Source organism: Gadus morhua, chromosome 11 (genome assembly GCF_902167405.1).
Source record: "Gadus morhua chromosome 11, gadMor3.0, whole genome shotgun sequence".
NCBI classification, from domain to species: Eukaryota; Metazoa; Chordata; class Actinopteri; order Gadiformes; family Gadidae; genus Gadus; species Gadus morhua.
In genome coordinates, this window is record NC_044058.1 from 4677854 (window position 1) to 4702962 (window position 25109).

Below are 25109 nucleotides of genomic sequence, written 5' to 3' on the forward strand. Positions count from 1 at the left end.
TTTAATGATTCCTAATTCAGAAGCGCGGATCTTATTCGCCGAAACTGATCTGAGGTCGGTTGACCCGCGGATGCGCGTGCTCCGGAAATAATCACAGAAACCGGAAGTTTACCCTAGAGGGACAGCGATGGCGGGGGATACCGCCACAGAACTGCTCTTTATTGACACATTTAAACATCAAAGTGCAGAGGTAATGTCTCGAAAGCCTCACAATTGCATAATCAGCACCCTTCCCTACCGGGGAAAGTGTGCCGTTTATTCTGTTGTGCTTAACGCACCTTGAACGAGGCTTAAACCACCAACAAGTTCACCGCTAGTAACAACGGTAGCTCAGCTAGCGTCAGTACCTTAGGATATAGCCGCAAACTGTAATGAAATCAATCAAATGCATGTCATTTATTCGATTTTGATGTTGCTTTTAATGCTGTTGAATATTTTCAGTTTGGTTGTTGACGATATAACGACCCGTGTTATTGTCTACTGCGCATGTCCGTGTCCTTTTTTAGTTGTTTTTTTTGCAGTCTGTTGATATCGGTTGATGCAAGGGAAAGCACAGTGTTTGTGGTATTGAAGGCAGTGCAGATACTGTGCACAGTTTGGTTTCTCACTGTTACTAATAAGTCTTAAAAACTGATCTGTTTTCATCCACAATGAAGGAAGTGTGTTTGTGTGTGAGAGAAATTATTTAACAAGATAATTGCCTATTGCTTCTCACATTAGTTATTGTGTGTGAGAGAGTTTTTGGATGTGTCTGTGAGAGGGTTTTTTTGTGTGGGTGTGTGACAGAGGGTGTGTTTGTATGAGATTGTATGCGTTCGACTAAAAGTGATCATTGTTTTACAGTTAACCAACATCGACGTGGTGCGGTTTCCATGTGGGGTTCTAATCACAGAGGTGCGGGTTATTCCTCCAGGAATCAAAGCGCACAGTAGCTTACCCGACAGCAGAGCATTTGGGTAAGGGTGGACAGTCAGATCGTTTGTGCTCAATACTTCCATCCAGATATGCTTATCGATAAAATAACTAAGTAACATTCATAGAAACCCATGCAGCCGTGTTCAATCCCCATAAATCATTTTGTAATCATAAACAATGTTGTGTCTCCAGGGAAACGTCCCCTCATGCATTCCAGCTGGAGTTGTTCTTCAATAATGTCGCCAAACCAAGCCCTTGCTTCCACAGGCTTGGCAGGTCAGACTTCTCTACTTTTACATTTCAATGTTATGTGTTATTATATCACCAACTCATGTCCCTTCTCGTTCTGTCTCTGGGTGGACGCAACATAAACGGTGGCGGTCTCACCTGTTCAACCAGTATGGGTGGAGTCTTTTTCTCTAATGTGTTCTCACAAGGAGAACAGCTAGTGTGTGTGTGCTTGCATTAACAAGCACCAGTTTGAACCTTTAACAAGTATCTGTTCAGTTGGTGATCAGGTCTCACCAGCAGAAATCAACCCCTACTTTATACCCGCAACCAAGTAGCCCTAGAGAGAAAAAGCAGCCTAGTGGTAGAGTGTTGTAATGCATCCATATTTTTGAAATGATATTTTATGGAGACGCTGTATACCCTATATATATATATATATATATATATATATATATATATATATATACCCATGTAAATAACCTATATTAAACGGTGGTTGGACAATTGTCTGTTTTTATTTGCATGCAAATGCATAGCTTCTAATCATTGTCATACTTTCCGCCCTCAGTCTTGAATATGATGAGAACAAGTCCATCGTTTTCAGACCTAGTGGAAAGGTAAGAAGATCTTTTTGGATGTGATACCAGCCACCTCTTATGTAGACTGTGACGAAGCCATACAAAATCGTAAAGTCTGAAACTACTACCACGATGAACTAATCGCTAGGGCATGAAAGCCGAAAGACTTGGCCATTGCAAAGATAATTGCGCCAGTTCTATACTATATTTCCTGTCGTCAAGCCCCTTCATCCATCATCTATAGTCACCACTAGTTAAGAATCACCCGTGGTTTAATTGCTCTACTCACTGCATATTGTTTCCAGCACATTTAGAGCTTTCAGTAGTTGCATTAAACATTTATGATCCTATCTGTATTCTGTACAAGCGTTGTATTGATTATATATGTCAGCCATTACAGTCACTCGGAGTAGTAATCAATGTTCCAGTTAAACTTTCGTCAATTTGTCATGAAAAGTTCTCCCATGTCAAAGGGCAACATTATACTACGTGTAATTGTCTCATAAGACTATGCCGAATTAGCCTCTCATTAAAGGGAGAGGGGTATTTAAATGTGGCCTTGAATGACCTATCATATGAATGTCCTATAGAACTGAATCAAGTTGTAACATATTTCATGATAATATATGACACCTTAGTCAGGTTACTTAGTTTTAGGCTGGCTGAGCTTGGTATTTAGATTAATTAGTTGAGATTCATTAGGTTCAGCATAGGGTTGGAGCTATCCCTATTAAAGCCTGTTTGGTTTCTTTGTTTGAAACAGAGAGGGTTGGTCATGGTGGACTCGTGCATGAGTCAGCGTAGTTATGATAGTGGCCTGACTCATGATTAAGGCTTATTAGCCATGTCAGCTTTTTACATTTATGTTTCATGTCAGTCTGTCATAGTTCCAGGAGTTGTCAGGGCTGCAGCATTTTTAAGTAAAATCACTCAAATGTAACGTCCCTGGCATGATCAGTTGGACCATCAGACTGCGTTTCCGTACGACATAGACGGGCTGATAACGTGGTGACTAACTGTGATGGTTGTGTCTGCAGGTGAACACAGATGGACTTGTGCTGCGTGGATGGTACACCAGTCTGACTCTAGCGGTCTATGGTACGGCTGAGCGCGCCCATGGCTATGACCACGGCTCACCGCCACCACCACCACCCCCTCCTCCACAGCAACAGAGCGGAGCCAAGAGGGCCATTAAACAAGGTGGGAGCCCTGATCCCTCCAAACCCCAGTCTCCACTGAAACCTGAACACTGAAACTCGTGCACTTTAAGTCATTAGCATGTGCTAATCATCATGCAATCCCAGTAGATCAGTCAGTAATAATAATTTAATAATTACAATATAAGTAATGCTTCTTTATATTTAAGAATTACAATGATGGTTACTCCATAAGTAATTGAACGTGATACTTTTTATTTTTATTTTTATGGTTTGTATAAATTCTGGTGCCGGTTTAATTGTTTAACTTGTCAAGATGCAACGTTTCTTGAGTATGCCAATAGGCACCTGTATTGTGCACACCCCTTTAACCCAACAGCCTGAATCTTATGTCTCTCAGAGTGGGATACTGACGACCAGTACAATGGAAGCCCACCCAGACCGGCCCCCCGCGGGCCACGCACGCCGCCCGGCCCGCCGCCCCCCGACGATGATGAGGAGGAGCAGCCGGTCCCAGCACCAGGTCAGGAATGAACCCGTCTTACTGGTTGTTGATGACCACGGTGTTGTGTTGTTTTTCTCATTAGTGTGCGTTGAACAATTTCCATACTTCGGTTGGATTACATGGTCTATATTTATATACACTATGGCTCCAGTTGTGGCCATGGAATCTCAACTGGCGAATGTGGTTTCCGTGGTGACCGTTCCAGTGGGGCCAGTGAAGGCGGAGCCGGCGGAAAGTCGTGGAGACTTCCTGGAGGCGGTGTCCCCCGAGCGCTCGCTGCCCGTGGAGGAACCCTACTCTGAGCCCGAGGGGGAGGAGCCAGAAGAGGAGGAGCCGGAGGAGGAAGAGGAGGAGGACGCCAGGACGGAAGGGAGCGTGCCTGAGGAAGAGGAGGAGGAAGATGAGGGTGAGGACGAGGAAGAGGAGATGGAGGAAGGTAGGGCAGTTCTCGTGTCCTGGGATGATGCATTGATGTGTGGCCCGTTCTAAATAGACCACTAATCAAACCCAGCCGTAGTCTGCCAATGTTAACGTACGAGGAGAAGAGGCTATCAGGACAATCTCAGTTAGTGTTGGAATCTTCAGTTTGAACGTGGCATAAATTAGCTGACATTGTGTATAAAGCATCCTCAAATCGCCATGGTTCCTGATGCCTTTGTTGAAGTGGTGTCCTTCAGATCAAACAAACTAACCCTGCATGTCTGCTACTGCCTATGTGTGAGTTGGTCTATAGTGTTTGAATCAGTCATGTCAAGTTTTTAATCTGTGAAATCTGGCCTTAGAACCTCCAGCGGTACTGTGTCACAAGGTCTTCTCCTCGGTCTCTCGCCCTGACAGGTGACGATGGATACGAGCAGATCTCCAGTGACGAGGACGACTTGGACAACGGCAGCTTCAAGCTTCCCAGCTTCGACATGGACTACACTCCGGAGGACCTGGCCTCCGTGCCGCCGGTCCAGTATGACCCGTATGAGCGGGAACTCAGGCCGCTGATCTTCTTCACGCCTCCGTACAAGACGCGCTTCGAGACCCAGCTGGAGAAGGCCAGCGCGGAGGAGGCCAGGGAACCCGACAGCATGGAGCCGTCTGCCGGAGGGGAGGAGGCGGCAGAGGCCGTCACCCAGCTAAAGGAACTCCTGATGGCCATAGGAGAGGACAGAGACTCTCGCTGGGTCACTGCTCTAGAACAGGCGGCTGGATTACTGGCCAAGGGTCTGGGCTTCCTGATTGGACAGGGGGAAGGACAATGGGAGGAGCCAATAGCAAACTTCGTCCAGTGGGCTCTTCAAGGCTTGAGTATGGACATTGCAATAACACAGCCCATCGCTCTTAACCTCAGACAGCTGAAAGCCGGAGCCAAGCTGGCCTCCTATCTGGCCGAGTGCCCTCAGGGCCTTACAGCGCTGCTGCGCGCGGGGGCCCTGGGTCAGCTGCTGGAGCTGCTTCACGTGGCCCACGTCTCCTCAAGCCTAAAGCTCAGCATCCTGAAGGCCCTGGACGCCCTCACAAACGCTCCTGCTGGGGTGGAGGCCTTCCTGCACGCTGGGGAGGGGGAGAAGAGTGGCTATCAGGTCAGCAGCCTAACGCAATTTAAGAATGAGCACCCTTCTTAATTCATGCCAATTAATAATTTTCTTAATTAATTAAGTGTGTGGTGATGTTTTTTTGCTATTGGAACGGTATAACGGGGATGCAACACCTGTACTCGTACGTCTATCCAAGGACACTGTGTTAAAGATGAACTGCGAACCTTGTGGTGATCCAGCTGTCTCGTGTTCCCTGCAGTGTTTGGTCCAGCTGTTTTTGAGAGAAGAGACGGTCAGAGTGGTAACCGCTGGCAACGCCATCCTTCAGAAGAGCCACGTCTACGAAGTACTGGTGGACCTCCAGCAGACTGCTACCGTGTGGAGTGAGCCTCAGCAGGTACACACACACGCCACAACAGAACACACAACAAACATCCCACACCCAACGTTACATCATACACCATACCTCAACACACACACCCACCATACACTAGGGCTGTCAAAATTGCTCAAAAATGACATTCGAATGTTCGTTTGGAAAAAAATCACGAATTCGAACTATTCGAATATCGCGTTTTTGGATACATTTCGAACGAATATTCGAACTTCGAATATGTTTGCCGTCTCGTTGAGAGTGCTGGTGGGCCGCGGCTTCCTGCTGGGCATTTCCTTACTTTAAAACGAGGGACATCGCGAACAGACAGAGGCTCATTCACAAAGCAGTTAGGCGCTTGTACCGCGGGAGTGTTTTTTCACATTCAAATATTATGAGGGACATCGCGAACAAACAGAGGCTCACTCACAAAGCAGATAGGCGCTTGTGTAACCGAGCGTTGGCACTTAGATATTTATATGACAAGAATGACACAAGCGTGGAAGGGAAAATAGTCTCGTTTACTTAGTACATATCAGAAGTCACCCAGTCACAGCGTGAGAGCTGGAATACCTATATCCAAGTACGGAAACCCCGAGGGGATAAAATACATTCGCTCTTCACAATACTAGTCTGTTACACTTGTACCGCGGGAGTGTTTTTTTCACATTCGAATATTATGAGGGACATCGCGAACAGACAGAGGCTCATTCACAAAGCAGATAGAGGCGCTCACACCGCGGGAGTGTTTTTTCACATTCGAATATTAATTTTCACGTTCGAATTCGCGTTGTTGGATACATTTCGAACGAATATTTGAACTTCGAATAATCGTTGACAGCCCTACCATACACCCCACAACACAACACATACACACACACACACACAAACTATGAGATGTATTAATCCAGGATTCGATTTCGTACTGGCAATGACTCTGCACTTCCCTTTTGCCAGGAGGAAACGGATGACGCCGACAGCCCTATAGAGGAGGAGCCATCATTAAGCCCCTCCCCAGTGAGTGAAGCAGAGCTGGATAGGCTGGCTGGAGTTCTGGAGGAGTTGCATCATCTCCTGGAGACTGCCCCCCACACCATGGTACAGCCTCCTGGAAAAGCCTTCCCCACCACGGTCCGGATTACAGGCCCCCAGGAGAGGGATGACCCATATCCAACACTGTACAGGTAACACTGAATCACCACCCTCAAGCTGGGAGAAATATCAACTTTAAAAATGTCCTTTCTCAAAAAAAGACTCAGGTGGTTATGGTTAGAAGATTTGTGATGAGGCCACACCGTGGTTTATTTATAACTGCTATGGAGCTAAATCATTTGACTAAGGGGAGCTGGGGACTGACACCATTTTTGAAGGTTGGCGGAGATGTATCCTTTATCGATCGATGCCAGCAGGTGATTGCAAAACCAAATTTGGAGGTGGATGTGCCACTCACGGTGAGAAGTTGTTCCTCCTCACAGATACATGCTGGCCTGCTGCTTCCTGGAGAGCACCACGGTGGTGCTGTCCACGGGCGTGGCCTCGGGCCACCTGGGCGTGGCCCAGGCCGCCCGGGAGCTGCTGCGCCTCCTGTCCCTCACGCAGCCTGGCCTGCTCTTCATGATGGCGCAGCCCGCCCCCACCAACCTGCTGCTGCGCGTGCTCGCCAGTGCCGCCGACACCGAGGCGGCGGCGGAGGAGTGGGGCGGCGAGGGCCACCTGGCGGGCCCGGCGCTGGGCGAGGACGGCTTCGGCGCCTGGCTCATGCAGGCGCTGCACGCGCTGCAGGGCGTGTCTGAGCTCATGGGCCACGTGGCGGCGGGCGGCGAGGGCGCGGCGGGCCTGGAGGACGGGGACAACGCCGAGGTGCTGGGCACCCTGCACGCCCTCTACCTCATCACCTTCACGCAGACGGGCCGCAGCGCCGTGGCCCACGCGCTGGGCCTGGACAACAACATGTCCTGCCTGCTCACACTACTGCAGCACCACGGCAAGGACGGCCAGGGGTGAGCTCACAGCCCGCCTCCTCATGATGGGCAAGGGAACGTGTAGTCGATTAAACTAGTGAAGATAAGTCCACTACCGACGCCCTGATGTATAGAAGTAACAGACTCATAGTTAGTGTAATGAGTGTAGTGTTTCATTTGCCATGACACCTATCTATCCATTCACTAGTCCACTCCCACCTCCTCACTCTACCCCATGCCCTGTCATTGGTTGTCTCCTCCCAGGGAGACCAAGGCCCGCAAGGCGGTTACGTACAACTACGCCTGCATGCTGGTGCTGGTGGTGGTGCAGAGCTCCAGCGACCTCAGCATGATGGAGCAGTACGCAACGCCGCTGCTCACTCTGGCCAAGGCCGACGACACCAACGCCAAGCTACAGGGTATGATGCAGTAACCTGCACAACACACTGTTTACTACCTAAAGATCACCATGTGTGTGTGTGAGCATGGGAGTTCCGGTTGTTTTTTGATGGTCAGTTGTTGCGTTCCAGAGCTGAGCAAATGGCTGGAGCCCCTTGAGAAACTCCAGTTTGAAATCAGCAGCATTCCCACCCTCATCGACTATGTCAAACAGGTACCACCACTCGGTAGTTGTTTCTGAATGTATACTGCTGTTCTTATGTTGTGTTGCTGTGTGTGTACTTTTTAGGTCAACTCAAACGCCATTCCAATAGGCAGACAGACTCGTACTCATGATTATTTTAAAGGAACACTTTACATTTCAGTCACAAAGCTTTTGCAATTAGGCTGTCAACATCTCATAAGAAACGAATGCAAAAAATGCGTTTTCATGGATATGAGACCAGCGATCGGTGCAGGCTAACAGTAGTTCATTTCATTACAAACCGGGCTCCCATTAGGCCCTCCCATTGTCGTGCCGGTGTGCTCACATAGAGCAGTGTTTGCGCAGGGACTTTCTGAAATCCTTTCTGTTTGGCAGAATGTGGAGAACGTGCTGACCCCAGAGGGAGCCGGGCTGGTGACCGCGCTCCGGGTCCTCTGCCACATCGCCTGTCCTCCTCCTGCTGTCGAAGGTCAGAACCCCTACCGCCATACTGCTCACTGCTACTAGAGGCTTTCATCTCAGGCAACGGGCAGTCCATTAAAATAATTGCTACACAAATCAGGGTCCCACTAATCAGATTTTAGATTAAAGTCTGATAGTAAATCAGCTCCGATCTGGGAGAACAAGCATTTCACTTACGTTCACTCCATATATACTCATATATAAACGAGGCGTAACCACGGTCCTTTTGATCCCTTGGTTTCAGGCTCTGGGCCGTCTGCCCCCAGATGTTCTACTGTAACATTGTAGGACTGTTGGATAGGGCTCCCAGATTAGAGGGCCCTTGCTCAGGGCTAGAGGTAGGCTGTGGAGACAGTGGGGGGTTTTGACGAGTACCACGGAGCTGGAAGTGGAACCCCCCTAGCCAGTGTACTATCCTCCACACCGCTCTCCTCTCACACACTAACCTGGGGTTCAGACCTAGACGCTCCTCCCAGTCCATCCTTTCCAACCGTCCCCCTCTGCTGCCCCCTACAGGCCAGCAGAAGGACCTGAAGTGGAGCCTTGCGGGCGTTCAGCTGTTCTCGGCCGAGGGCCTGGACACGTGCGTGCGCGTGCTCCAGAAGCTGTGCGGCGTGCTGCTGCAGCCGTGGCGCGTGCACGGGCCGGTGGGGCCCACGCCCGCGCAGCGCTGCGTGGTGCTGAGCGTGTGCGCGGGCGCCCTGCAGCTGCTGCGCACCATGCTCACCGAGCTGCTGCGCGGCGGCGCCTTCCAGTTCCGGGACGCGCGCGTGGCCAGCGTGCTGGTGCACCTGCACATGGTGGTGTGCTCGGTGCCGGCGTCGGGGCGCCTGGACGGGGAGGAGGTCAGGGTGCAGGGCCTCATCGTGGACGTGCTGCTCACCTTCACCCAGGGGGTCAGCGAGCAGGTGGGTGCTGTTTCTGCGTGGGTTGTACTTAGACTTAGACTTGGCTTTATTGATCCTTTTGGGATGACTCCCTCAAGGAAATTGAATTTCCAGTAGCTTACAGAAACATAACACAGTATATGTACAATATAAGATAAAACAATAAACTCTTAGCAAACTATGAAAAGTAAACAATAACAGTAAACAATAAACTCTTAGCTAATATAGAAAGTAGAGATAAGAATAGAAGTAAAACAGTATAGAGGATAAATATATATAAATATATGGCTGTATATGGCATTGTGTGGTCATACAGGGGATAAATAAATAAATGACAAACGACATTCGCAGGAATTAGCAGTTAAATAAATTAAATTAGCAGTTAAATTAAGAGGTGGATTAGGTTATTGCACAAAAAAAGAAGAAGAGTGTCCAGGTATGTATGTGGGTAGAATAGATTATTGTTATTGCACAGTGCACCACTCCTTCCCTTCTGTCCTCTTTACTCTATTTCCTCTATTTTCTCCTCCCCCCGAGTGAGGAGTTGTAGAGTGTGATAACATGCGGGACAAAGGAGTTCTTTAGTCTGTTGGTCCTAACCTTGGGAAGGAGCAGCCTTCCACTGAACAGGCTCCTCTGGTTGCTGCAGGGGGTGGCTGGCATTGTTAATAATGTCCAGCAGTTTATCCAGTGTCCTCCTCTCTGTCACCGTCACCAGTGAGTCCAGCTTCATGCTGACCACAGAGCCGGCCCGCCTGATCAGTTTATCCAGTCTGGAGGTGTCCCTCTTGTATATGCTGCCTCCCCAGCACACCACAGTGTAGAAGAAGACGCTTGCAACCACCGACTGGTAAAACAGTTCTGGGTGTAGAAAGAGCGGAGGACGAACGTTGTAATTTTCATGCGTCTTTGTATAATGTTAAGGCGGCGGATAAGAAGACAAAAGTCAACGTTTAAATATTCTATAAGCGTTCTCTGGTTAATAATCGTAATATAGAGAACCGTTGACTCTTCTTGAAATGAATCCAAATCACATCTAGGACCATATATGAATTGATTCTACATCAACTTTTCATCCAATCCTGTGTGGATTACCATGTGCATTTGTGTGCCAGGTCATATTGTAGTAAAGATAATTTCTCCTTCTCGCAGGCGACTCACACTGAGGAGACTTTGGCCAGTAACACCTGGTGTCTGATGCTGAAGGAGGTGCTGGGGGCCCTGATGAAGGCTCCAGAGGGCCTATTCTCTGGCCTCACCCTGCTGTCTGAGCTGCTGCCTCTCCCACTGCCCATGCACAGCACACAGGTAACCTGGAGCAGAACACAGATCTTACGGAACCCACCGCTTATTGCCATGGGATGTTATAGGGGCTTTTAAATGCATATTCTGTTTCCAGAAAAAGAGTGCTGAGACACGCATGCATAAATATATACATATAGGTGTGTATGTATGTCTTTATTTTGGATTTGGACATCTCCCTGCCAATGTCAGGACCGCAGAGTCGCTCACTAGCTTCTGCAAAAGACTCATGACTCACCTGTTCAGAGTTCACCTAGACTCTGCATAGCGTACACTCTTCAAATGTACTCATTATAAATCGCTTTTGATAAAAGCGTCTGCTAAATATAAAATGTAAATGGATACTTACTCTTGCTGGCCAATGTGCTACCCGAGCTTTAATGAAGAAAGAATGAACAGTTCATACTGAACTTAATCCACAGACACTAACACAGTATTGAGTCCACTTCAAACCCACGCCCGCGTCCTGATGTGTGTTCCTCCTCCCCCTGGGCAGGCGGTCTCCGTGGATGACATGGCGGTGGCGCTCAACACCAGGAAGCTGTGGAGCATGCACGTGCGGGCGCAGTGGAAGGTGTTTGCTGAGGCCCTGAAGTGTGTGTGCGGAACAGCCTGCCCGCCGCTGCTGGCCATGCTGCGCAGGGTGTGTGTGCAGCTGGCCGACCTGTCCGCCACCACCGCCACGCTCATCATGAAGTCCCTGCTGGAGCTTGTGCTGGAGGAGCTGCAGCCGTGAGTACACCACCACCACGCACGCACGCATGTTAGGGCTTTGACTCCGAACTTCGTTATTCGAATATCATTTGAATATCAAAAAATGCATCAAAATTCAAACAAATATTAGGCAGCCCTTAATATTCAAACCTGTTATGGGCAGGCCAAGAGGGAGAGACGTCGGAGAACCCCACGCAGTCTATTCATAACATTGTATGACCACGGAAGATGCAGTGAATGAAGTATTGATTAGACAGTGATTTATTAGAAACCTAATAAACCGTTGGAACACGCAAGACCGGTAACCATAGCAACGGCGATAAACAAACCTTGCGAAGCACAATCCAGGTCTTACTGAAGGCATTTAATGGTCAAAATATTATTAATAAATATTCGAATATATTTGAATATTAATATTAATAAACAAACAAACTTCGAATATGATTTTTGGGCAAAAGTCAAAGCCCTAACGGACGTGCACGTGTTCATTGACCTTCAGGAATTCAGTGTCAGTACTGCCTTCATTAACAATCATCTGCATCTGTAATTGCTTTAACACACATAATAATAATAACAATAATGGATTGAATTTATATAGCGCTTTTCTAGACACTCTAAGATGCTTTACAGTGCAGGGGGGACCTCACTAACCACCACCAGTGTGTAGCACTCACTTGGGTGATGCAAGGCAGCCAATCTGCGCCAGAACGCTCACCACACACCACCTTGAGGTGGAAAGTGAGGGAATTAATGAGTCAGCCAATCATACAGGTGGATGATTAGGGGGCCAGAATGAATGACCCTGGTTGGTCCAGGACACCGGGGAAACCCCTAATCTTTGCGATAATTGCCCTGGGATCGTTTTATGACCTCAGTGAGTCAGGACCTCGGTTTTACGTCTCCTCCGAAGGACGGCGCCTTCCACAGCACAGTGTCCCCGTCACTGCACTGGGGCATCAGGATTGTGGTTAAGGCCAGAGGGAAGAGTGCCACCTTTTGGCCACCCGACACCACTCACAGCACCTGGTATTCCCAGGCAGTCTCCCATCCAAGTACTAACCATGGCCGACCATGCTTAACATCCGAGATCAGACGAGATCGGGCGTGTCCATGGTGGTAACCCACGCACACACACACACACACACCATGGCCATGTTTTCAATGGAAGTCTGGAACACAGTGGCACAAATATCCAGAAGATTTAGTATTATTCTAGCTGTCTAGTCAACCTGAGGGATATATAAATCAAATTTGTTTGATGAAAAACTTGAAACAACTGAAACGGGATGCCACGTTTCCTAACATGCACTCACACACCAATGCATAACGGAGGACCTCCTAGCGTGTGTAAGTGCAGATAAACCCTGCCAGCTGCAGCCCACTACATCCTGTGTGTGTGTTCTCAGGGCTGAGGGCAAGGCGGTGGGCTGGGGCCAGGCCCTGCGGCTGCTCTCCATGCTGGACGCCCTTGTGTCCCAGCGAGCCTGCAAGGGCGCCGTGCTGCACCTCCTCTCCGGCTCGCCGCCGGGCGAGGACCAGCTGGCGGAGCTGTTCCCCTCGCTGCTGGCCCTGCTGGCGCCCCCCACCGACCACGCCCCGCAGCAGCAGCAGCAGCAGCAGCAGCAGTGCAGCGAGCTGGTGGCCACCGTGCTGCAGTCGCTGTGTGACCAGGTGAGGAGACGTGAGCACAGATGTGGGACTCCCCTTCGCTCAGAATGAGGGAAGGGGAGAAGTTGTCATTACTGCTGTTGGCCGTAATGAGAATAGTAGGGCTGTAGTCGACCAAAGTGTGAGAAATAGAAGAATCATCTGTTATCTCTAGATTAACTTAATCGTCCACAGTGCGCTCCACCTGCTAGCCTGAATATCACGTCCGTGCTGTTAGGAGGAAGTCAGTGGGTCTCAGATCCACTCCTGGTCTGACTCCGACTCGGTTAGGGCAGAGCTTCACTGGGGACGGGTCACACCTGACCAGACAGTAGACCGCTCAGTAGTATAAATATAGCCTGTCACTCAAAAATAAGGAAGGAAGCCTTCTTTTCACCAAAAGTTGTTTTCTTCCTTAAATCAGCGATGGTCTGACCAATGACAGGTTGGTCGGCCAACTGACCAGAACTCGGCAGCCCTAGAAATTAAATTAGGGTTGTATAATAAGAAAATAAACTAGAACTGCAAGCAGTTATGCAGGGGTCCAAGAAGTGTGCATTTCGCCGGCACAACGCGAAGCACGTGTTCAAAACGCTACCCTGGACGCCTCACCCTGACTGCCCCTGACGAGCTGGCTGTCGCCCTGCTAGGTTGACTCCTCCGTCGGTGTGTGAATGTGTGGACCAATAGTCGTTTAGGATCAAAGCGTCATCAACATCCCCGGAACGTAATGTAATGTGAACGAGTCAGTAAGTCAGTATGCTGTTGTGTCCCCAGGACATCTCCCTGGTGGCCAGTCCCCCCGGGGACGGCTGCGTGGCGGAGGCAGAGCAGCTGGCCAACTCGCTGCCGTGCCGGGAGCTGATGTCCTCGGTGTGTGGCTCCTTCCTGGAGGTCCTCGGGACCCCGGAGAGCAGCCCCCCGCTGCTGCTGACCTGCATCCGCACCCTCATGTTCCTCACGGAGCACGACTACGGCCTCTACCACATCAAGTGGTGAGTGGCCGCCGCGCACCCCCCTGCTGCTGTTTGTGTCTGCATCGCGACCTCTGTTAACTGTTAAGCTCCACATACCATGCTACTTTGGTTCCACCAGTTTTACTTTTATTTTGACGGCGTTGGTGCTCTGGTGTCCGTAACCCTTGGTAACGCTGTTGACCTGTGTCCCCAGTGCCCTGAAGAAGCACGGCTCGGCCCTGTTCTCTCTCTTCAAGCGTCTGGCTTCAGCGTTCAACAAAGACTCTGCCGAGCTGCTCGCCGCTCTGCTCGACTTCCTCAGACAGGTCCTCAGCGCTGAGTCCATGGTGCGCACCAGCCCTGAACCTGGTCTATAAAACAAATGTCAAGACGGGATGGAGAGATGAGGCTTACCCCCTGCTCTGTAATGAGTTCAGTGTCCATCCCCGTGTTGTTCTCAGTCTGTTTAATCAGCGTTCTTGTTCTCTTCATGGCCCAGGTGTGCTGTGGCGAGGAGGGCCAGGGGGCAGGGGAGGAGCCAGGCTTTGTCCCGGCCCCACGCTCCGTCACTCTGACTGGCTCAGAGATGAAGGCCCTGCTGCAGTGGGAGGTGTCAGACACACACCCGCTCACTGCTCTCCAGAAACAGATCTCGGTAAGGAGGGGGGGGGGGGGGGGGGGCCTATCATTGGGCCAATTTTTGCCCTCAATGACTGAAGCTATTGGTTTTAGTTTGGCTATGTTTATTTTCAGCTACAATTGTTTTAAGAAAAGTAAAGAAATAATACCAAAAGTGATCCCATTTAAAATGCATCATGAGTTTCTACTTTTTATGCAGTTTTACTCCCTAATCAGCATTTTAGCCCTTCATAAGCATTTATATCCAAATTTGAAGATAAAATGAACATACCGTGATATAATACCGTTACCGTTTATGCATCAAATGATACCGTGATATACATTTTAGTCCATACCATCCAGCCCTACTCTAAACATCTCGTGGGCTCTGTCTGTGATGGGCGGCTGCCCTCATTGACGCTGGGGATATGAATGTGTGAAGGGCTGATTATGGTCCCACGTTCATGCAACGCAAGGGGGTTACGTACCCCCTTACATACTTGCGGACCCTCCTTGCGTCCACCACAAGGGCCCGACGTGCGCCTCCCAAAAATGCTAACCTTCCGTCAAGGCGACGCAGCAGCAAGGGCTGTGATTGGTCCGCTTACTAAAACCCGACGCAGAACCATAAAGGTTCAGCATTGCGTTGAAGCTTCTGCGTGGTCATTGCGTTGTGTGAACATGGAACCATAATCAGCCCTTGAGTCGTTTCTACATTTGTGTTTGCGTCCATAGAAGCTGAGTAAGGAGGACGATACTCTAGAGACCATGTTGGACAACGTTGTGTACCTCAGGCAGTCTTTTGACAACGCCACGGACGTACTTCCTGCGGCCGACACTGAGCCCTCTCTGCCCGGTCCAGAGACACTGCTGGCCCAGTTCAACCACAGGTACACAACTGTACTCAGCCGAGGTCATCCACTTATAAACAGCTGCACTCAGCCCAGGTCATGCACTTGTACACATGTGTGCTCTGGGTTCAGACCACACAGGTCTCGGCTACGGCTCTTCCAAACAATTCCTGATGTTACTATAGCAACAATGTGCCTGTTTGTGACAACACACAATGTCCTGGGTGATTGCCTTCTTCCAGTGGCTGAACAATAGTCTGTCCGGCAAATTGTCAAAGAAAGAATTATTGGACGTGTCCTACCATTTAAATAAAACACTCAATAGTCATAATGTACAAAAAGAAAATGAAAGATGCCCTGTGCAGTAGAGGACTTCAGATGTAATGATAGGGTCGTGTTTTCAATAAAATAAAGCTAAGAATAAATGGACCCTAACAATAGGACTGTGTTCCCCTCTAGGACGGTGTTCATCCTCTCAGAGGTTCTGGACGAGCAGCTGAAGGCTCTGTGGTTCTCTCCCTTCCACGCTGACGACATGGATGCAGAGCTGGACATGGTGAGGAAGTGTGGGGGCCCTCCACTTCTCCCTATGACGTGTGTGTGTGTGCTCGTGTGGGTCTAACTCCTCTCCCTGGGGCAGGTGAAGGTGGACCTGATGGGCCTGGCCCAGCAGTGCTGTCCAGGCCTGGACCTGAAGGCCGAGCTGGAGCGCTCCTTCCTGTCCGAGCCCTCGTCCCCCGGCCACACCAAGACCCCCAAAGGCTTCAGGCTGGGCAAGCACAAGCATGAGACCTTCATCACCAGGTACCAGTTAGGCCTGCAGCGGATTCGAATTGTATCCAAATCCGTTCGGTTCGTTTACCACAGTTCGGAGCATTCTGGAGATCCGCGGATTTCGGTTTCATGAAGGCATTGCCTTATGTAGCGTATTTTGCCTACTGTAGCCTACGTCCGATACAAAAGGGTGTTTAGGACCCAGCGGAATGCATTCTCTCCAGTGCTGCCCGAGCCAATGAGACTGTAACGGTAGCTGTAATAGGTTGTTTTCTGAAGTTCAAGCGCACGATTCCTAAATTTAAAGAAAGTAATTGATACAATTATATTCTAAATATACGGGAGATAAATACAAATGGGTGATAAGCGGGATAACGGCCTTCGAGGTCGACCGGTTCGATGGAAATAATGGTCAGGTAGAGGCAACTCTGGCTTCATGCTGCGCTCGTCGCCAGAGTTCTAAGCCTCGTCGGCCGTTATCCCTTACATGTTACACTCAGTGCACCATGTTTTCAAATGCATTTAGGGGAACATTTATTGCACAAAAAAGCCTTGCAAGTTGACTGATTGCAGTCAATTAACACATTGCAAATAGCCTGTGGGTCTCATTCATTTTTGTGTTTCTCCCCCAAACCCTCCGTCAAAAAAAAGTCTGCCTTTTTACTATCACGGACATGATCCTAATCCGAACCGTATCCGAAACCGAGGCCCAAAACGGTTATCTGAACCGAACCGTGGACACACTGATCCGTTTCACCACTAGTACCAGTCCGGCTCAGTACTTCATCACTTTATTATGTTCTAGCTGCTTTCCTCTAATTTGTTTGACATTTCTTTGTATAATCAATTTGATCAAGTTGTCACAAACTTCATTAATTTAAAGGTGCTGTAGGATAATTTAAGAGCTTAATTTGACTGTCGGGTATTGGTGAGGGGATTATGCTGTGAGACTATGTGCTTCTAATTGACTCTGCCTGCCTCTGTACGAGACCGTTTATAGAACATAGACTACTTTAGCTTCGGTCCAATCAATGGCTCTCTTCCCTGATCGTTTCCTGGGAATCCACCTTGCCTGTCAATGACGGGTGCGTTAAATCCAACACTTCTTGATGGCAGATAAGCGTAGGGAGGTTTTATGTTTTGGCTTGCTTTCTAAATCTTGTTCCATCCCTCCACAACCCTATAAAAAAATAATATATGTCTATATGAGTCAATTTCACCGGTGGTCCGAGACTCAAAACGTGCTCCTGTGTTTCAGCGGGAAGTCTGACTACGTGGAGCCCGCCAAGCGCGCCCACATCATGGCGGCCCCCCGGGGTCGAGGGGGCCGCGGGGGCTTCGGCCAGGGCCTCTGTCGCCCCCACGACATCTTCCGCCAGCGCAAGCAAAACACGTCGCGGCCCCCTAGCATGCACGTGGACGACTTTGTGGCGGCGGAGTTCAAGGACATCGCCACGCCCCTGGGGCTGCTGCCGCCCAAGCGGCCCCCCAAGACCTCCCCCAAGCCCCCCACAAGGGGCCTGTTCACCGGTAACCGGGGCAGGGCCACCTTCCACAGCCAGACCCGCTTCTTCACCCCCCCACAGCCCAAGGGGGTCCTGCTCTCCGGTACGTGATGCTCACACATTCAGATCCTTCATCTCCAGGTATCTACCGCTCAGCGATGACGTCACCGACATTATCCCAAATGGTTCTATCAGGGATTAATCTAAACCAGGAAAGAGGGGCGCTGCGCCTCCTTGTTTCAACCCAGCGCCTCCTTGTCGAAAATTTTAAATTACTTAAAATCTCCCGGAATGGAGAGCGAGCGAGCAAGACCGCGCACAGGAGACAGACGTGCTCCTAACCGCGTTCGCATCTGTGTAGCGAGCGCGCAGCACAACAGAGAGGGATCTAGAAACTGTGCATGAGGCAGTGTGCACGTGAGCCTCAGGCGCCTCCTGATTGGCCTGGATCGGTAAGTCAACCAATCAGTTTACAGTGTAGGCGGGCTTTTATCTCTTCTCCCGATCCAAATTTATCAGTTCAGTGAATCTGAGAGTGTCTGAGAAGAAAGAAAATATAGCGTTTGGTGACTTAGCTTACAGTGTTTTTAAAATGTCGTGCCGCGGGGTGAAGAAAAGCAAGGATTGTCTTGCAAATTTTCAAGACAATCCCCCCCCCCCCCCCCCCCCCCGTCAACAATCCTCTGCCTAGGGCCCCCACACTCCCTAGAATCGCCCCTACCCTCGCCATTGATGTTTTCCCCCTTGTGAATTTTTTCTAGAAAAACCCCTGGTTCTATGGTTAATACGTTTAATGACTTCCTGTCCTGTGGTTATGAGTCATCTGCGGACGGGCCAATAGAGGAGGGGTAACATCTCACTGCCGTCCCAGCAGGGAACTACCCCCGTCGAGAGGGAGGAGGGCGGGGCTCGTCGTGGAGCGCCCAGCTGCAGGCTGTCACTCACAGAGGAACCTATAGCGAACCCCGCGGAGGACAGAGTAACTTCACCCGCGGCCCACTCCCGTCCCGACAGCCCCCTGCAGGTAGTGTGTACCCCCCCAAACACACACACACACGCACACACACGCACACCCCCAAACACACACACACACAGACACACAAACACACAAACACACTCCCAAACACATGGATGACACACCCCATGCACAGGCATACAGACCAACCCCAGTCACACATACTCACAGAAACCACATGACGTCATCTGCCATCAATGCTGATCTGAATGTGTGTTAAGAACCGTGTGTGTCTCTTTCCACTAGGCGCGTACCGCCTGGCTCCTAGAGACAGAGCTCCACGAGGCCGCGGGGGCACTGGCCTCTCTTGGCTCAGTGCTGGAGGAGGAGGAGGAGGACAAGGAGGAGGAGGTGGTGGGGGAGGAGGACAAGGAGGAGGAGGAGGTGGTGGGGGAGGAGGACAAGGAGGAGGACAAGGTGGGGGGGGAGGAGGTGGGCAGGGAGGAGGTGGAGGCGCAGGAGGAAGAGGATCTCAAGGGAGTAAGTTCAGCGGGGGAGGTGGTGGTGGCGGCGGCCGGGGACGCCACGTGCGCTCCTTCACCAGGTGAACCCAGACAGACAATGCCCGACTGTGGAGGCTTTAAACGGACCAAACCAAGCACCCTTCCCACCGGCCGCCTGGAGACCAGGCTTTGGTGGATTGTGATACAGTGACTGTTGAACGAACTTATTTTTTGTGTTAATGTGTGAGGAATAAAGGTTGTTACTGGACTTACTTCAAGTTTTGTGTGGACCTTTTAGTGCATTGGTGCGCGAGCAACACAACAAAATACATGCAACTTTTGTTAGTAATTGTTTGTCAAAAAACACAATTTATGAGTTACAAGCTTTATTGGGATGGGATGTTATTAAATATATAAAAAATACAGGTTCAGTTAGATGGATGGAAAAATTCTGAGTAGATCAAAACAAGCCAAGCTGGTTGAAATTACATTATGCCTCCTCCAGGAAGTCGCAGTTAACAGCAGCTCTGGCATTCTTAGTCATTCAATAAATTATTGCATCTGCCATTTAATTGCATTATATATTCATCACAGATTGAAGACGACATGAAACATTTGTTAAATCAAAAGATAATTTCCTGAAATACATATTTGATCATGTCAATAACAAATCGTTCAAAATGATCATTACGAACCATCCCTAATACAGTGTCTATTCCTGCCCTAATATCAGGTATCATCACCAGGACATATGTCTTATCACAACATCAACACGTCCTTTCACTCTTTTACTCAACCTTTGGCATGAAAGGAGTCCGTATTGAGTTTAATGCAGAACCAATTCTAAAACACCCAAAACAAACTTCCCAGCCTAACTCATCACTTCATTGCTGTTACTGTAGGGCTCTAGTCCCTCCGAGTGCGCTTAGATGATGGTCACTTCGCGGTTCTTCTTCTTGATGCAGTCCAGGGTGACACTGCGGGGGCTGGTCTCGGCCGGTTCCTCTCCCATCAGGGGAGAATGGGGTGTGCTCAAGGCACCTCCACACTGGCCAGAAGACGCTGACTGATAGGCGCCTTGTGAGAATCCCTCCAACTGCTGGTGTCTTATTGGCTCTTCCCTGTGGAGCTCCCACCAGATTGGCTGAGGGTCTTCCTGATGCTGGATGGTGGTTGGCTGTTCAGCCGGGATCTGGCTCCTGGTTGGCTGTTCAGCTGGGATCTGGCTCCTGGTTGGCTGGAGGTCTCTGAGGAGCTCTAAGAGCTCTCTTTTTTCCAGCTCTGCTTCTGCCAACTCTCGTCTCCTGAGACGCTCTGACCCCAGCAGGGCGCGCACGTCACACATCACCCGCGCTAACTGGCCCTGCATTGAGAACATTATGAGGGGATTGTTAGTGGCATTACTAATCAACTGCATTGTCCCAGGTCTCTAACAACGCTGTTAAGACATCTCAACCTCCCCCTGAATACTGTTGCTAGAGCTTTAACTAAGGGTTAGGGTTTCTAAGAGAGAAAACCACATTACTCAAATGGTTAAGATTACATTTAAAAAGTTATATTTTCCACGTTTTGCATGTTTTTTCTTTCTGTAACATGGCCTTCTGTTGGAGGTTATCTATTGGATGACACTAAATAAACCTTCATCAAGGACCATGCGGTCACCTTGAGCTCCTCCACGTCGTTCTTCAACTGGGACTCCTTCTGCACCATGTGTCTCCTCTGGGAGTCCAGGCGAGACTCCATCTCTCGCCTTACCTCGTCCACCTGGCTCAACATCTCCGCCCTCCACAAAACATTTTAGGGGGAGTTATCTCCACAAGCAAAATCCTCACATCGTGTTATAGAAGCAAATTAACTTAAGCTATTCCTCATAAAATACACACCTGAGCATCTCCACCTCGGTGCGCAGCTCTGCCACGCAGTTGTGCTGTGATTGGTCAACGGACAGAAGGGTGTGGCCACAGCCATTGGGACACTCCCTGCTGCGGAACATGCACTCTGACAGGTGAGCCTCCAAGCCACGCCTCTCCACCTGCACCGGACACCCTGGGAAGAACAGGTGAGAGCACAACTACATCAGAGTTTAAACACATAATCACCTCACATATAAGAATAAATCCACTGAGAGGCAATTGCATTAGGGAAGTTAGTTTATGCATATGTGTTACATAAACACACAAAATATAAAGAAAACACAAAACAGCACTGCATTGAACAACAATGTAATGATCAAACAGCCTCAGCCTTTTATTCTTTATCAATCATAGCTAGTACTAACGTCAGTAAGGCAAATTAAATCATTACGAAATGTTATTGGGAAAGACATTACTAAACCTTACCAATCAAACTGAAAACACTGCAAAACAAACCGAACACTGCATGCTCTTACTCCTCAGGTATACGTACCACAATAATAACATATGTACTCTCCACCTGTCAAGTACAGGTGTCACATGTTATGTGTAAACAAATATCGCCCACATATCCACATATCAATTTAGGCAGGGTAAATTAACAATGGTAAGGGGAGCCAGAACTAGGTCAGTGGATTGGTTGTAGTGAAACCGTTCTAAGCATGCGGGTAATACAGCCATGACAACAGATCAGCAGCACCAGCGACTGACGGATATCCTAATCCAATCATTTTCGTTTCAAATCCTGATATAACACTGTTTAAACTAGAAAACCCTTTAAATATACACACATCCACAGATAATAAACCTTTTGAGTTTGATACACTTTTTGATTGTTCACACAATACAACGATAAATTATTAGATAATACAGAAAATGCTAGAATTCAAACCGATGATTGAATGTATTCATGAACTTGAGCATATGCTCTTTTCATGCCCAATACACATACATTAGACACATTTGTCAGAGAGTGTAAGAGACATTAATTTCAATGAATGGTATTGAACTATGTTTCCTCCTTTCAATGTCCGCCAGGTGAGCTGTGAGTGGAGAGCTACAACAGGTGAGAGTGAAGGCCCGTACCTGTGTTCCGACACGCCATGTAGGCGAACTCACACTCCTCCTCGTGTGTGTGCAGGGTCTCCAGGGGGCACACCGTCTCACAGCCCTGGCCTGCATTCACACACCGGATCTGCAGGCGGCCCAGGTCGTTCCTCATGTACCTGATGTTCACCATACACATTTTAACAAACAGCCGATGTTCACCACACACACATTAACAAACAGGTGATGTTCACCACACACACATTAACTAACAGCTGATGTTCACCACACACACATTAACAAACAGCTAATGTTCACCACACACACATTAAAAAACAGCCGATGTTCACCACACACACATTAACAAACAGCCGATGTTCACCATACACACATTAACAAACAGGTTACGTTCACCATACACACAGAGAGTGATGGTTAATATTCACTAACACACAGAAAGTATTCATTAATATTCACCATACACACAGAAAGTATTCATTAATATTCACCATATACATAGAAAACAATGTGTAATATGCACAATACACATAGAAGGTTAGAGGTAATATTCAACATGCAAACATAACAAAAGAAAGCCAGGAAGAAGAAAGAAAGAAAGAAAGAAAGAAAGAAAGAAAGAAAGAAAGAAAGAAAGAAAGAAAGAAAGAAAGAAAGAAAGAAAGAAAGAAAGAAAGAAAGAAAGAGTAAAGACAGAAAAGGGAGACCTCACAGTAACAGAGATAGATAGAGGAGACCACACAGTAACAGAGATAGAGGAGACCTCACAGTAACAGAGATAGAGGAGACCACACAGTAACAGAGATAGATAGAGGAGACCACACAGTAACAGAGATAGAGGAGACCACACAGTAACAGAGATAGATAGAGGAGACCACACAGTAACAGAGATAGATAGAGGAGACCTCACAGTAACAGAGAGATAGGAGATCTCACAGTAACAGAGATAGATAGAGGAGACCACACAGTAACAGAGATAGAGGAGACCAACCATTAACAGAGATAGACGGAGGAGACCTCACAGTGACAGAGATAGAGAGAGGAGACCACACAGTAACAGAGATAGATAGGAGACCACACAGTAACAGAGATAGATAGAGGAGACCACACAGTAACAGAGATAGATAGAGGAGACCACACAGTAACAGAGATAGATGGAGGAGACCACACAGTAACAGAGATAGATGGAGGAGACCACACAGTAACAGAGATAGATGGAGGAGACCTCACAGACAGTGTCAGAAATAGATGGAGCTCCATTGAGACCACCCAGTCACAGAGAAGGTTCTTCTGAAGTCACCTGTAGAGCGGTTTGAGGCTACCAACGTCCAGCGGCGTGCGGTCCTCCGGGCAGGAGTGGTGGTGGAGCAGCCAGCTGCTGATGCAGGCGCTGCAGTAGGCGTGCTCACAGGGGGCCTGCAGGGGGCGCTCCAACACGTCCCGACACACACAGCACAGCAGGCCGTCGTTGACATAGCCCACGAACCTCTCGAGATCAAAGCCCATCCTGGCATTCAAACAGTAACATGGAAGACAGGGGTATGACAGTTAATATACTAGTGTGTGTGTTTGTGTGTGTGTGTTTTTGTGTGTGTGTGTGTGTGTGTGTGTGTGTGTATGTGTGTGTGTGTGTGTGTGTGTGTGTGGTGTGTGTGTGTGTGTGTGTGTGTGTGTGTGTGTGTGTGTGTGTGTGTGTGTGTGTGTGTGTGTGTGTGTGTGTGTGTGTGTGTCTGCAAGGCCTTGATGAAACATGTATTAGAAATGTAAATTCCATAATTTAAATAAATGGTTACTACATTTTTATTTAACACACTTATGCCAAACATTACCTTGTGACTGATGATGCAGCAAAATATAGAAATTAAAACTTTATTTTTATTCTTCTTTATAATACAAAAATGCAATAATGCTGATATTTTAGTAGCCGGCTGGTCCAAATCTGTGAAAATAAATAGACACATTTTCATGGGGGGGCCAGACTGGGGCCAGTTGTTTTGTTTGAGGGGCACATTGAACCCGGGACGCAAAGTATTTAGTTCAGTACTAAGTAACGGCATTAAAAAACACAATATACAATTAGGACTGTGCTCAGGAGTGGGCAGCCCCCCCTCCTAGAACCGCCCCTGCATACACGACAACGGTAGAGCATATGTCATGTAAAACCTCCTATTTCCTCCCTTTTTCAATATGTCCAATATATATTCTTACCTTGCTTGTTCAGTGTGAATTAATCCAAAATGAACTTCCGAGTTGTTAATATTCCCCTTTGTCAGTGGTTTGGTTTCCCTTCGTCCTCCTCCTCTCGCCCTTCCCCCTGTGTCTCATCCAGGTGAGGGTCGCCCTGAAGCCCTCTCCTCCCCCGGTGGGCCGTCTCTGTGGACGGGTCTCCGTGACAACAAGGATCCGATACACGGCCAGACAGCTGCCAGGCGAGAACCAGATAGTCAGACTTACAGAGACACACAAATGCAGGAGACACACAAATGCAGAAAACACACATAGCAGGATCGCAGGCACGCGCACATACACGCACACAACTCCAAAGTTTCCAATTATACGGCTGACAGCTGTAGGCCTGCGTGTTATTTAACTGGCCTACCATTAGAAGAGGGACGCTTCTGCCACCTCAGGAGAATGTCATCGTTTAATTATCGTCAACTTTTCTTTCCATGTCCGCATCAGTCACTCAGTCCCTGCTTTTTCACTGGATGTTGGATTAACAAGGATTATAGCCTCCTCCATGATTGGATTTCTCTCCACGACAACATTATATCACTTTCTTTCAGACAACATCGTTCAAAGAGCAACCTCTATCTGTCACAAAATAGGTCCAACAGAAATAGGTCAGTTATAGACATCATACTAACGATAAAATAACACATGAACAGTTGTTTTAGCTTGCGTTGATAACCACTTTATCTGAACCGTAGAAAAAAAAGGATTAAACCAACAAGCAGCGCTTTTGAAGTTCGTGTGAGGGTGAATTCTAGGACAAATTTAGACTTCGAAATATAGTGCGCTCCATGTCCTCACGCACAAATCCACGAGGGGACGCGTCCCTCTGCTTCTGGAGATGACGTCACCACACGTCTCCTCCCATCTCCTCA

The 25109-nt window shown here is 48.6% G+C and overlaps 2 protein-coding genes and 1 pseudogene across 9 annotated transcripts; 1 reads left to right on the forward strand and 2 right to left on the reverse strand.

The window, feature by feature from the left end:
• The first annotated feature begins 82 nt into the window (after positions 1-82).
• Positions 83-19302, forward strand: virma (vir like m6A methyltransferase associated). 6 transcript variants are annotated; one of them, XM_030370173.1, is made up of 27 exons: positions 83-190; positions 844-956; positions 1108-1191; positions 1715-1763; positions 2762-2924; positions 3282-3404; positions 3538-3822; positions 4224-4957; positions 5172-5309; positions 6243-6469; positions 6761-7285; positions 7511-7665; positions 7777-7859; positions 8226-8319; positions 8829-9220; positions 10352-10507; positions 10998-11233; positions 12622-12886; positions 13640-13857; positions 14033-14165; positions 14318-14473; positions 15172-15326; positions 15747-15843; positions 15928-16091; positions 17320-17669; positions 18438-18590; positions 18828-19302. In XM_030370173.1, the coding sequence occupies exons 1-27, from the start codon at positions 128-130 to the stop codon at positions 19127-19129; spliced, it is 5613 nt and encodes a 1870-aa protein (XP_030226033.1). In that variant the 5' UTR covers positions 83-127; the 3' UTR covers positions 19130-19302. The 6 variants fall into 6 exon arrangements, with proteins under 6 accessions (XP_030226033.1, XP_030226034.1, XP_030226035.1 ...); XM_030370174.1 differs by having other exon boundaries at positions 18441-18590; XM_030370175.1 differs by having other exon boundaries at positions 3538-3792.
• LOC115554930 (uncharacterized) lies at positions 12227-12344 on the reverse strand (annotated as a pseudogene).
• Positions 19303-19393: 91 nt separating the features above from the next.
• Positions 19394-25068, reverse strand: rnf41l (ring finger protein 41, like). Of its 3 annotated transcripts, none has more exons than XM_030370184.1 (8): positions 24602-25068; positions 24211-24424; positions 23832-23838; positions 23303-23509; positions 22024-22163; positions 20908-21070; positions 20687-20807; positions 19394-20387 (listed from the first exon to the last, which is right to left on the reverse strand). In XM_030370184.1, the coding sequence occupies exons 4-8, from the start codon at positions 23506-23508 to the stop codon at positions 19950-19952; spliced, it is 1068 nt and encodes a 355-aa protein (XP_030226044.1). In that variant the 5' UTR covers position 23509; positions 23832-23838; positions 24211-24424; positions 24602-25068; the 3' UTR covers positions 19394-19949. The 3 variants fall into 3 exon arrangements, with proteins under 3 accessions (XP_030226044.1, XP_030226043.1, XP_030226042.1); XM_030370183.1 differs by having other exon boundaries at positions 23832-23941; XM_030370182.1 differs by lacking the exon at positions 23832-23838.
• Between the last annotated feature and the right edge of the window lie 41 nt (positions 25069-25109).

What these genes read in the sequence shown, in the direction of transcription:
- virma (XM_030370173.1), top strand. Translation starts at nt 128, where the DNA reads ATGGCGGGGGATACCGCCACAGAACTGCTCTTTATTGACACATTTAAA. An exon ending in TTTTCAGACCTAGTGGAAAG is followed by an intron (nt 1,764 to 2,761) that starts GTAAGAAGATCT and finishes TTGTGTCTGCAG; the next exon opens with GTGAACACAGATGGACTTGT. An exon ending in TGGATGCAGAGCTGGACATG is followed by an intron (nt 15,844 to 15,927) that starts GTGAGGAAGTGT and finishes TCCCTGGGGCAG; the next exon opens with GTGAAGGTGGACCTGATGGG.
- rnf41l (XM_030370182.1), bottom strand. Translation starts at nt 23,508, where the DNA reads ATGGGCTTTGATCTCGAGAGGTTCGTGGGCTATGTCAACGACGGCCTG. An exon ending in AGCCTCAAACCGCTCTACAG is followed by an intron (nt 22,164 to 23,302) that starts GTGACTTCAGAA and finishes GGTGAACATCAG; the next exon opens with GTACATGAGGAACGACCTGG. An exon ending in CATGGCGTGTCGGAACACAG is followed by an intron (nt 21,071 to 22,023) that starts GTACGGGCCTTC and finishes TGTTCTTCCCAG; the next exon opens with GGTGTCCGGTGCAGGTGGAG.